The 13485-nt window shown below is 31.9% G+C and overlaps 1 protein-coding gene and 2 non-coding genes across 4 annotated transcripts in view; 1 reads left to right on the top strand and 2 right to left on the bottom strand.

The window, feature by feature from the left end:
* The window catches only part of LOC133188797 (NADH dehydrogenase [ubiquinone] 1 alpha subcomplex subunit 9, mitochondrial-like), a 186080-nt gene that overhangs the window by 143998 nt on the left and 28597 nt on the right, over positions 1-13485 (top strand). Inside the window, exon 1 of one of the 2 annotated variants that reach the window (XM_061324292.1) lies at positions 12294-12300. The exons of the other annotated variant lie outside the window; for it this stretch is intronic. Within the exon in view, the coding sequence (XP_061180276.1) occupies positions 12295-12300 (6 nt within the window). The 5' untranslated portion in view covers position 12294. Of the gene's footprint in view, positions 1-12293; positions 12301-13485 lie in introns of those variants that run through there. 2 annotated transcript variants of the gene reach the window in all.
* Positions 3092-3163, bottom strand: Trnag-ucc (transfer RNA glycine (anticodon UCC)). Its single transcript has one exon. It is a non-coding gene; the product is annotated as a tRNA-Gly (tRNA).
* Positions 6495-6566, bottom strand: Trnag-ucc (transfer RNA glycine (anticodon UCC)). Its single transcript has one exon. It is a non-coding gene; the product is annotated as a tRNA-Gly (tRNA).

Genomic DNA, 13485 nt, shown 5'->3' with positions numbered 1-13485 from the left:
TGTAAATAAAGTACTTGTTTCATACAGTATAGATGGGGAGATGGGAAAGAGTGATCACGTTTTTTAATACATGTCATTGTTATTTATCTAGTCTAGTATTAGACCCATTCTTGCAATAGCTCCACCTCTCATGCATAATATTCATTCAATTGCAGGTAAGTGTAAATTCTCCATATTTGAAAGCAGTAGGGACAAAAACTTTAAATTTTTTTAGTGTTTTACAGTCTAAAATCATTTTAACATTTAGATTTATTTGGTTCCAAATTGACAGGATTCTTAAATAAATATAGAAAAGTGAAATCAGGTTAAGATATAAAAGCAACAGGAGCGACCGAAAAAGACCCAAAAATCAGCGTTAAATGCAGTCATCTTTGGTTTTCTAAGGAAAACATCAAGTTAACCCAGTTTTGTTTTTTAAACGTTGTTGCACCACGTAGATGAGTACTGAGTGTATTTTGTTGAACATGACAAATAGTCCTAACATGAACATCCTTTTTATCATTTCTATTTCCAATTAGAGTCTGTTCTCACATAACTGTAAGCTCCCCGGGAATGGCCAAGCTTAAGTTGGGGACGCTACAAAATAATAACTGGCAGTACTCCTGTACTAAAATCCTTGGTCCCTTGGTAATAGAGAAAACATAAGATTCATCTTGGTCTCAATAACATTTATTAATCATAATATAGTTTTCATCTGAACAGGTACAATTCATATTGGTGGCGTCTACCGTACAGGCTACTATTATAAAAAGGGGGGGGTGTACAATGGCTATAGTAGGATGATCTCTAGAGTTAATTACAATAAAATAGGTGTCCAGTGTGTTGGGAGATAATTGTCGAACATTTTCTCACCTGGAATCACAATAGTATGGCTATAGTGAAAATATGGGCGGATCTTGGATCTTTATTTTGAATTTACGCGCCTGACAACTCGGCAAATTATCTGATGACATAATGCGATCGCCCCCTATTTATAACCTTCGGAAAAGGGTCACATGACAAGTTTCAACCAATACAAATGCTGTACGGCGACGTTCCACCAAACACGACAATGTACGACATCGTACAAAATAAAAATCGTGTCGTACTGTCAAACAAAGTTGTCGTATAATATGGATTATAAACAAACCCAGGAATTAAGTTGTGAAAAGACAAAATAATCAATAAATATGGATGACAAAAGATGTGTCTATAATAAGTAAGTAAACAATTTATATCTGAAACTTGTAAATTTCACAGAAGTAAACTTGCTGAGCATGCAGACGATATCGCGGATGGATAAAAATAAAGTACAAGTTTTAGACAGTTTTAATCGGGAATAACAATTACTAAAATGAATATTAGAAATCACAATAATAATTAACATAATTAATAGCAAGTAATTATGCCTGTGATGTAACATGAATAAAATGAGGTTAAATACGAAACTAATCTACTTAACATGCACCGATAAAGATGGCAGACAGGATGTAAACAAGTTGCATGGCAGCAGATGATTTAAAGTGTTGCAGCTAATCTACACATGTAGAATTGCTAAGATAATGACAGTTAACTCAAGAAATACATGCAGATTTAAGATGAAGGGTAACTAATTCATGGTATGTAAAAATAAATGCAAACTTTAACATTTCTGACCAATTTTGGCACAACGTTTTGACACGCATGAAATAATATTACAAGTTAAGTCCACCCGCCCTACTATTATTACACAGTAAACCATAGTAAAATTTTAGACATCTGACAGGTCCTTACATAACTTTATAAAGTCATGATATAAGAATACATTTGTCAAGGAAATTTAACTAAAGTTATTTATGCACATTTTTTGTTTTATAAATGTAGATTTTTTTTAATGATTTAATTTTTTTAATTCTGTACCCACTCTATACATTTCTTCATATCTATAAATCTTTAAATTAAAGGGGATTGCAATATTCGGAAAGAGAAATCGTTTTCCGCAGATTATTCTATCTGCTTGTAGACTGAATTTTGTTTTCAATCATTTCGCAAATTCTATGGTCGTTATGATAACCTTGTTTGCAAATACAACCTATCGTTGATCGTATTTTGAATCACATGTTTCTCATCAATTTTTAGGCCATGGTTTTTATATACTAATTATGACTACGAATTACTGCATATACCCCATCTATACAGAGGGCTCACGACGGTGTGACCGGTAGACAGGGGACGCTTACTCCTCCCAAGAACTTGATCATACTTCTGGTATTTTAGATTGATCACCGTTCATTATCTTAACCTTTTACACATTAATACACAATGTACATGTAAACAAGTGTTTACGGGCTGTAGTTTGTATGGAATGATAAAATCACGTTTCTTTTTACTTAGCTTGTCATCATGAACTTTGTTCAATGCGTGCATGCAATAAACCTACTTTTTAAAATGGTAATAATCAATTTATGTATTGTTTCTTTTATGTACGCATTTTCTTTGATAAATGTTCCGTTTTAAATGCATTATTTCATACTAAATAGTATCAAACTTCCAGTATTATACTTTGAGAGGATGCACTGATTTCCTTACAATTTGATACTGTGATTAACTATAGTTTATAATGATAATGAATAGTTAATCATAGTAAAGCATAATAGTTTTTCCCGAATGTATAGAAATTTAAAATTGCTTTGCATGGTAAATAATACTTTCAAAAAATTCCCAAAGTACATGTAAATCAAAGTTTCAAGTAAATTAAAGATCCTTTCTGTAAGACTCTGATTGTAATATTTCATTTAATTCATACATGTATTTCATTTACGATACTTTACTTTCAAAAGGCGATGTTGCTTGTACGTTCATATGTTATATCAAACATTTTGTCATAAAGACAAAATTTGGAAGATATTATTGCATTTAAGTGCAAAAAGTGTTGTTACCTGCATTGATCGATATTATTTTCAATTTTGCATCATGGAGATAAAATTGTGAATATATTATTGCCTTAAACTGTAAAAAGAAAATGTTCAGAAGTTAAGTTTCATAGAAATGCCAAGTGCAAACGTAAAGATTCAAATTATCATAGTATATTGAAATTATGCAGTTTATAGAAAAACATCCTAAAAAAAAGAAATGCGTCGGCCGGGAATTGAACCCGGATCGACTGCTTGGAAGGCAACCATGCTGACCATTACACCACCGACGCTCTAATACATATATAAAAATAATTCATTTAAATATTTATTCGTTTTTGTATTAAGGTGAGTGATTACTTATTTTCATTTTGTGGCCCAACTTCCTTGTATTTGAAAAGGAAAAATAAATCAAGGACACATAAGAATTTTTGTTTCATATTTTTAAAATAAACGAAATCATGTTAATCACACAGTTAAATTATTTTTTTTTTCATAAGAAAACAAAATTTCTTGAAAAAAAAATATCAGATTAAATTAAATAGTCATTTGATGATTATGAGAGCTCTTGATAAGATCTTAAACCGGATTTGGAGTCATAAAGGTGAATGCCATTTTAACCATCAGATTTATTCAAAATATCCTGTCACATGAAAAATTATCTTGAAGAAAATCGCAAATCTCTTTTGATTTTAGTGTTATTATTTTTCAGCTTTCATAAATTCTTTACTCCTGAGCATAGGGGCTTATCCTCCGGACAAAGCCCTATGATCCTGAGAACTTTCAATATCATTGTAATACGAGGGAAAAAGGAAAAGTTTCAAAGTATAGTATATAACACGATTATGCAACTGATAAAATATCCAAAAAGCTGATGTGTCGGTTGAGAATTGAACCCGAATCAACTGCTGACCATTACAATATCGATGCTATATAAATATTCACAGTAAAATTTAGAATGTGTCAAAATCGTCAGTTAATTGCTGATGAATAATTTGAATCCCCTTTGCATGACGAAATTTTTGAGATTTGACAGTATGACCTTTTGCATTAAACTCGGTATTAATAAAATTTTTAGAAGATATATTCAGGTACCATGCTGAAGTATCAATGATTATGTTGATGTGCATTACTACGACAACAGATATGACAAGAACTAAAAGAAATCATTTTCTTGTTCATTCTAATCTCTATGTTAAAATATAACTAACACCATATCTGCAGGAACTTATAAACCTTTGGCAAAAACCATGTTTAGTAACTTCTCCACAGCACCTGATCCCGCCTCTGTTTTATCCTTGTTACCTTAGCTCTGCTCACATTTTGTATTGTTTCAATGGAATTTTGAGCAATATCACTGTTCGTTATCTTGAACTGTATATTAATTATATACATTCAGGCTTTTTCAAACTTAATATTAATTTCGTTATTGAATTTTTACTTATATAATTAAATATACGTTCATGTTATTTTTGTGAGGTCAAATTGCATGCAATGAAAATCAAAATTAATTTTAAGATATTCATTTTAGATTTATTTAGATTGTGTACATAATACAGATCCTTTCAACTCACTCAAAATGGGACATTTTTCAGGCTATGAATTTATTTTTTGAACTAATTTGGTGGTTAATATGAACAAGCTATTAATATCTGATTAAATACTGTACATGATGAAATAATTTCTATACTTATATAAACTACGGGTCGTGACCGCTTTTCACGAACAGCAAATATCGTCGGTGCAAGGCACGAAAATCACTCAATTCATTATAAGCTTAAGCTACCTTTTTTTTCAAATAAGCAAATTATCTTGAGTAAGTCACTGATCAAAATATATTAATATTATGGTTTAACTTTAATACATGCCTAATTTCCATAGGACTGTAAATAAATAAGCTTAATGCTCTTAAATTAGCGGGTTTAACATGGGATCAAAACTAAGACACAAATTCATATTACATTGAATGCAAAACATCTCGCCGATATAGGACTGAAATACTGCCGACACGACGTTAAACAATAATCAATCAATCTAATTTTAAATAGAGTGTACTCTTTGATAATGTTTGGATTGATGCAAACCTGATGAGACCTTGTCAGAGGTACAATAGGGATCAGAAAACGTGTTTAATCTGAATAATTTGTCAGATTTAATTTGGGCTCAAAGTTATAAAATAATCAACATTTAATTTTTCTGAAAGCTAGACACCCTTTTTGTGGAAAGAACTGTCGCAGATTATCTTTTCACAGGTGTAACCATTGCAATTAAGCTTGTAAAATGAATTTGATCCAGCTATTAGCATGATTAGTGCTTAACCAAAAAATAAAAAATCATTAGAAGTATACTTGTTCACGGAATGGTTTTTTAAGGATCGATGTTACTATTTACTTCCATGGAATGCGGAAATGCTGTGATTTGATACTGTTTGACACTTTGATAAACTAGAGATTAGTTTAATAATAAATAATTTATCACAGTAAAGCTTCATAGTTTTCCCAAAGTAAATAAAACTTTAAAGATGTTTTGCATAATAAACGAACTTTCAAAGAACTCCTACAGTTCATGTAAATCAAAGTTTCAATAAATCAAAGGTCTTTTCTATAAGATTCTGATTGTAATATTTCATTTAACTCATTTTTATTTACGATACTGTACTTTCAAAATGTCAGATAGGGTTTGGAATTTGTTTTACTACTCATGAATGTATAAACTTTTAGAAAATTCAAATTTAAAAAATAATATGAAATTAATTAAAATTGATAATAATTTATGACCCATAAAAATATACATCGCAACGTGTTAAGGGTTCCGATTGCAATGTTATTCACGCGGTTTTTTTTTTTTTTTTTTTTTTTATAGGCAAAACAGCATGGCTAGTATAATACGGGTAGGTCTGCTACCTTGACAGAGTCGCCCAAGAAAAGTCTGAAAACAGAAAAGAGGGTGTGAGCAATCCAATTTTCTGAATAAATTTTATTTCGGAGATCAATATGATCGTTGGATGAGGAAGAAACGGGACCTGGGTGAGACTCAAGCAGGGCTTGATAAATTCACCTCGACAGGTTTGTTGATACAATAATGTAATTATTTCTCATATCTCCATCGCTTTCAAAGAAAAAAAATCTTGTGCTATAACTCAACATCAAAATACACCTATGTTCTATGAATTTTAAAGTGCAAATTTTAATTGTATTTTTGACGTTTTGCAGCGATAACGTAAAATTTAGTGGTTTTCCCATCTCGGGAAACACGAGTAGATATGATTAATAATTTGTCGGAAAAGCAATATTTGCTTTTACCTCATATTCCATTATAATTTTAGGCACGTGTCATTCAGAATTCACTGGTTCAAATAAACAGATCTAACATTGCTCAGCTTCGTACGGCTCTTGGATTTCCAGATGATACCAATTACGTTTATTGGGTATGAGGAGATGATATTCATGTTTCTCAAACTGTCGATATCAAATACATATATATTATTCCCTTTAACTGTAAAAAGATGTTCAGAAGTATTGTTTCATATTAATAAAAAATGTGAAGGTAAAGTTTCAAAGTATCAAAGTACATTAAAGTCAATAAGGAAATCATGCAGTTTATAGAAAAGCCAGAAAAAAGAATTGCGTCGGCCGGGAATTGAACCCGGATCGACTGCTTGGAAGGCAACCATGCTGACCATTACACCACCGACACTATAATATATACATTAATAATTCATTTAAATATTTATTTGTTTTTGTATTAAGGTGAGTTATTACTTATTTTCATTTTGTGGTCCTACTTCCTTGTAAAAAAAGGAAAGAAAAATAAATCAAGAAGGACACATAAGAATTTTTGCTTCATATTTTTAAAATAAACGATGTCCTATTAGTTACATTTACTTAAATTACTTTTTTTTACAAGAAAAGAAAATTTGTTGAAGAAAATGCCAAAATAAAATCAAATAGTTGTTTGGTGATTATGAGACCTCTCAATGAGATCTGAAACCTGATTTAGGGTAATAAATTTTACCATCAAATTTATTCAAAATACATTCCTATATCATGTCACATTAAATATTATCCTGAAAAAAATAAATTGCATATTTCCTTTAAAATCAGTTTTATTATTTTTTCAGCTTTTATAAATTCACAAGTATTCCTAAGGACTTTTCAAAGTACAAAGGTAAATTTTCAAGGTATCATAGTATATAAATACGATATGCAACTGATAAAACATCCAAAACACCGATTTGTCGATCGAGAATTTAAATCCAATCAACTGCTTGGAAAGTAGCCATGCTGACCATTACACAGTCAACACTACACAAATATTCACAATAAAACTAAGAGTGTGTCAAAATCATCAGTTGCTGATGGACAGTTTGAATCCACTTTGCATAAGGGATTTTTGAATTTTACAGTAAGACATATGCATTGAATTCGACAATTTTTTTTTGAGTCCTCTATGTTCAAGTATTATATGTTGAAGTATCAAAGATATGTAAATTAATGTGCATTACCACGACAACAAAAATGACAAGAACTAAAGAAATTATTTTCTTGTATATTCTAATCTCTACGTTATTTAATACAGATTAACAGACATATAAACCAACACCGTATCTATAGGAACTTATAAACTTTTAGCAAAAATCAAAAATTAAAATCTAGTACGTACCTCCTCCATAGCACCTGATCCCAACATTATTTTTAGAGATCCCTGCTGTCTCTGCTTACCTTTTTGTATTGTTTCAATGAACTTTTGAGTATGATCACCGTTCGTTATCTTGATATATGCATGCATTCCATGCTTAATATCTATATATTAATGTACATTAAGGCTGTTTAAATACTAACTAACCTTTTTAGTATTATTTTCATTATTGACATTTTATACTTATATAATAAGTTGACATACATTCATATAATTTTTGTGAGGTAAAATTACATACAATGAAAATCAAAACTAATTTTAGGATACTGTATACAGGGTTATTTTCGCCCCCTGTTATTTTCGCCCTATCACACATTCAAACAATTTTGCCCTGTTTTAGATTTGCTCAATCCCAGTTTCTGTTTAAGAATATATACTGTGTTTTTTTGAATTCGCCCCGTTTATTTTTAAATTTGCCCTCCTCTGAGTATTGCGAAAGGGGCGAAAATAAAAATGGACGAACATTTCCGGGTATACTTTTTAAGTTTTGTATAGTTGTGTATAGTGAATATACGTGTACATATTACTGGTCATTTATATTCACACAAAAATGGGCCTTCGAATTCGTTTTTTGATTTAATTTAATTTTTTTACATGAACACATTATTGATATCTGATCAAATACTGTACATGTTGAAATAAATTCTATGCTTATATAAACTACGGGTCGTGACCGCTTTTCACGAACAGCAAATATCATAAGCGTAATTCTCGTAAATCACCAAATTCATTATAAGCTTAAAGCTTTCTTTAAAAAAAAAAATATCTTAGGTAAGTAACTGAACAAATTATATTAAAATGATGGCTTAACTCTGATGCATGCCTAATGTCCATAGGACTGTAAATAAGAAAACCTATAGTCCCCTCCGGTTTCACCGGTAGTGGACTAATAAGCGTAATAATCTTAAACTAGTGGGTTTAACATGGGATCAAAACAAAGACACAAATTACATGTTACTTTAATTGCAAAACATCTAATTTTAAATAGAGTGCACTCTTTGAGAAAAGTTTGATTTTGGTGCAAACATCCTGATGTGACCTCGGAAAGTGAAAACGTACTTTATCTGAATAATTCGTCAGATTTATTTTGAACTCAAAGCTAAAATAATAAACAATTAATTTTTCTGAAAGCTAGACACCTTTTTCATATTTTTTAAATAATAATATCACAGATTATCTTATCATAAGTGTAACCATTGCAAGTTTGAAAAATGAATTTAATCCTGCTATTGGTGCTTAACAAAATAAAAATCATTACAACATGTATAAGTATGAGAAATATAGAATATCACACTGCTGTTTTGATTTCGGTCCTGGTATCAGCGGTTGGTATCGGCCCAAGCCCGGAGGGCTTCACTGCATGGAATGGTTGCCTTATAGATCGATGTGTCAATATATACATGCACCCATGTAATGCAGAAATGCATCAAAGCTTAGCTATTAAATGCAAACAAGAAATCTTTAGAAAACTAAATAAACTTGAAAATTGTAGTTTTTCCCGAGAAATACAATTAAAACTGGAATATAGTCCCTTTTTGCATCTGACTTTATGTACAATATTTTAATTTTAGAATTTGTCATTTACAATATGTAGCTACATGATGCATTAATTTCAACGCCCTTGTATGCATAAATTGGCACAGAAAGACGGGTTATAGAAAAAAAAATTCAGATTTCCCAAATTTAAAGGGGAAAGTATCAGTTGGAATTTAAGAGGTATTTTCACTTTAAAAAAAACAGCCAGTAAGAGGGTGCCGTTTGGGGTGGGTCAAGTTTTCCAAAAACTATGTGAGTGGATGTTTAGAAAGCAATGACTTAATTCAGTCATACCTTGCTGATAAGAGTCTCATCAAATATAACAAATTCAAATATTTCTTGCCATTAATTTCCTTTTTAACACTTGACATGCAGTTCTTGGACTTTCTCCGACAACATTCATTGTGTGTTATTTCCAGATTTTGAAGAACTCGACAGAACTACGCTCTGAGAATTAAACAGTAAACAAACTGAAAGAGCGCGCTGTTGTACATACTTAATGAGCTTAATAAATCATACGAAGTGACAAGTACAAAAAAAAAAATTTCCTGGTCTTTATGCAGTGTTGCATGACAGAAATCAATTTACACCGAGTATAACTATGAAACAGGTAGAACGTAATATCTGCATTAGAAAAACTGATTTTAGAACTGAAATTGTTTCAAAAATCAAAGAAGGAAGGAGATACACTTAAGGTATTCCTTATATAACAAGCAATGTTGATAAATGATTTTCTTCATTAATACTGTTTGAAGATTTTAATTCCGAAGTTTCATAAAGTTTTGACCATACAGATGTAAAACATGGAGGATCATCATACTTTCTCTGCTGGAAACAGGGAAGGGGATGTTTATCCCTTTAAGATAATTTGTTGCTTAATTAAACTTTTACACAGAAGTTGTATTTTAGTTGAACAAAAATTTCATAGGTGCTTAATTATAAAAGCAGCATATTATAAAAAAAAATGTTATTGCCGGTAACTAATGCAATATTTAATGCTTTAATAATCAAAGGACAAAATGCGCTCTCAGAAAAAGATGTTTAAATGTGTTGCTTCTATATACCCTACTCTATTGAAATTTTGGACCCATTACTCCTCTCGGCCTGGAGAAATTGATTTTCACGACCTCGAATTTGAAGACAAAGAGAAAGATGCATGCTTACTGATAAGTAATTTTTTTTTAACTTAAGCTCATATTGAAACCAACTTTTGGTTCCGAAACTCAATGATTGAATGAAGATTTACAAATACACATGTATAATTACTTGATAAACTGTCCTTTACTCTCGTACATTTTCCAATATAATTCAATTGTATATTCATATTATGTGAAATTAATATTCAGTACAGTCTTTAATTAAATAAGTTACTAGTATTTCTAGCTCAGTATAGTTCCAGAGACTATTTCTTACAAAGCTCTTTATGTCTGGTACTGATAATAAAAATGTCAAAATTATAATTAATTATAGATGACAAAGAAATTGGGGTGTCTCCTTGTACTACGAGTATAACACAACAACTCCAGCAGAGGATAATAGACCGAAAATCGAGTTATATCAAATACTCGTATTAATTAGTATTTATAGAGGGCAACAAACAGAATTATATCACAATTCAGCCAACCAATTTAAGCAGCAACTAGGGACATGTAAATGGATATACTAGTAGATACCACAGGCACTTGGGGTCTGGACACCCCCCCCCCTTTTCCATTTTTTTTTCTTTTTAAATATGGGGTCGAGTCACCTTTTTCCTATATTTGTGTTCTAATATGCACTACATGTTATCGATAATGTAACCCTTTTGTCTCTATAAGCTGTTTTTAAATATCTCGTTTTCGATTGATACATAAAAAGAGAGAAGGCTTGCAACTCTTTTCTCGTCTTCTGCCTCACCTCGCTTAAACTTCGCCTGATTATTTATCTAAAGCATAAGAAAACATGGTATATGTATATGTCAATAAATTTGTTACACATTCTTCTTTCTTTTCATATTTCCATTTAATTTTTATGTGCCCCCGATTTGTAAATATTTCGATTAAATCACCCGCATCTAGGGTAAATTTTGTTGATGTGCACCAGCTGGGACGGAAGTGCAATAACGGTAACTCTAACTTTACAAATGTTCTGCATTTAAAAAAAATTCCAGGCTTTGTAATAACAATATTGTGAAATTTGGTTGTCTAGGTCGTATGTTAAATATTAATCTTCATCCATCAGAATCTGCTAGTTACAGTTATCTTGTTATACACAGAACTTACCGTTATATGTAAGATGAAGAGAAAATTCGGGATTTATTCCCTCTTTGATTTAATGTTCCGAATGACATTACACTTAATGATGACGCCCGAAAATACCGGGCACTTCCGTCCCAGCTGGTGCACATCAACAAAATTTACCCTAGATGCGGGTGATTTAATCGAAATATTTACAAATCGGGGGCACATAAAAATTAAATGGATATATGAAAAGAAAGAAGAATGTGTAACAAATTTATTGACATATACATATTCCATGTTTTCTTATGCTTTAGATAAATAATCAGGCGAAGTTTAAGCGAGGTGAGGCAGACGACGAGAAAAGAGTTGCAAGCCTTCTCTCTTTTTATGCATCAGTCGAAAACGAGATATTTAAAAACAGCTTATAGAGACAAAAGGGTTACATTATCGATAACATGTAGTGCATATTAGAACACAAATATAGGAAAAAGGTGACTCGACCCCATATTTAAAAAGAAAAAAAAATGGAAAAGGGGGGGGGGGGGTGTCCAGACCCCAAGTGCCTGTGGTAGATACCGAAATGACCCTAATCCAATTAACCTATTTGGAACTACAGAAGAAGAAACTTATTTCTAATTTTTTTTTTAATGAAATCTCTTCAAGATGGTTTTAAAAATCTGGCGGGTAGGATCGCAGACAGAGGAAATGAAAGCACTACTACCTTTCAATTTTATGGACAGAGATAATCAGATTTCTTAGTTAAAATAAGATTTGTTCGATAAATTACGTGAGCCTAGTATCATCACATTTAATTTCGGAACACCGTCAGCACTGTTCAAACCAGTGACACTTCGTAAGAACGTAAGAAATTTGCATATGTTTACATAATTCCGCACTTCTGTTGATCAGTAAGATTACATGCACTCCATGAAAACGAGGTCTATTTTCCATTATATTCTTTCATTTTGAAAATGGCTGACTGGATACCATTTGTTTCCCAAACAAAGTCAGTGATTCAGTTGATTTCTGGTGACATACATGGAGCGAAAAATACACAGGAAAACTTCACAAGACAGTGCGTCGGTGTCTCTCAGCTGAGATCTGTGGTTGAGTTTATTGCGGGTGACCAAGAAGCTGCTTTTGAAACCCAAAAGGAGTTTATTCGTAATACCAGCAGTATTATTGACAGTGTCCCTCTTGTGGGACATTTTAAAGGTACGGTTTATTATGCTCTAGGTGATAAAGAAGGGGGAGATAATGCAATGAAATCTGCCTCGCGAACAATTGGAACAATGGTAGGAGGTGCTGCAGGAGTGGTTGTCGGTGGTCCCGTGGGGGCTATGGTCGGAGGAATATCTGGAGGGTTGGCAATGGACTCTGTAACGTCCACTGTTGATTCGCAAATTCACGGCGAAGAAAAATTAAGTGGCATGCTCCAACAGATAGATGATCTTCAAAAGAATCCCCAGGATTCTGGAAAGTGGTTTGATACTATACTTTGGTTTGCAGGAGACGCTGTAACTGGATATGCAGCTGGAATGCATGCCGAAAATCGTGAAATACAAAAGAACTTTGAGACCACTAAAAATAAATTAGTCACGTTTGTTGAACAAGATGCTGCGAAAGAAGGAATATCACACTTTACATCGCTTGTTCCAGATCTTGACACTTTTAAGATTTACAAAGGTCACAATAAGGAAGTTCCAGATTCATTGACCAACTCTTCCGACTCGAAAAAGCGATCCCAAGACACAGATTATGATAGTGATGATTTATTAAAGGCTAATGATTTTACTATGGAAAATATTCTCGAAGACAATGCTTCAACCAAAACTGTTTCAAATCCCAATTTTCAGGAGTATGACAAATTCGAGTTAAATCAAGAAACGTCAGAAGAACATGTGATGAATGCAGATGAATCTTTTATGTTAATGGAATACAGAAATCAAGAATTTGTTATTGTGACTGTTAATGCACAACGAATGTCGAAATAAGTATTTCTTATTTAGCATCGACTTGTATATAATGATATGAATTTCAGATTATAGATATAGCAGATAATTTCAGCAAACCATAACTAGATGCTATCATCAGACAGTAATAGCCACAAGTAAAAGTTTACCTCCGAAATGATTCTCCTTTGTACCTAGATAATTAGGGAA

Source organism: Saccostrea echinata, unplaced genomic scaffold (assembly GCF_033153115.1).
Source record: "Saccostrea echinata isolate AGI-Se365-2 ecotype Australia unplaced genomic scaffold, CSIRO_AGI_Sech_v1 ptg000001l, whole genome shotgun sequence".
Classification (NCBI taxonomy): Eukaryota; Metazoa; Mollusca; class Bivalvia; order Ostreida; family Ostreidae; genus Saccostrea; species Saccostrea echinata.
Note: the sequence above shows the minus strand (reverse complement) of the source record. Positions and strands in the feature narration are given on the sequence as shown.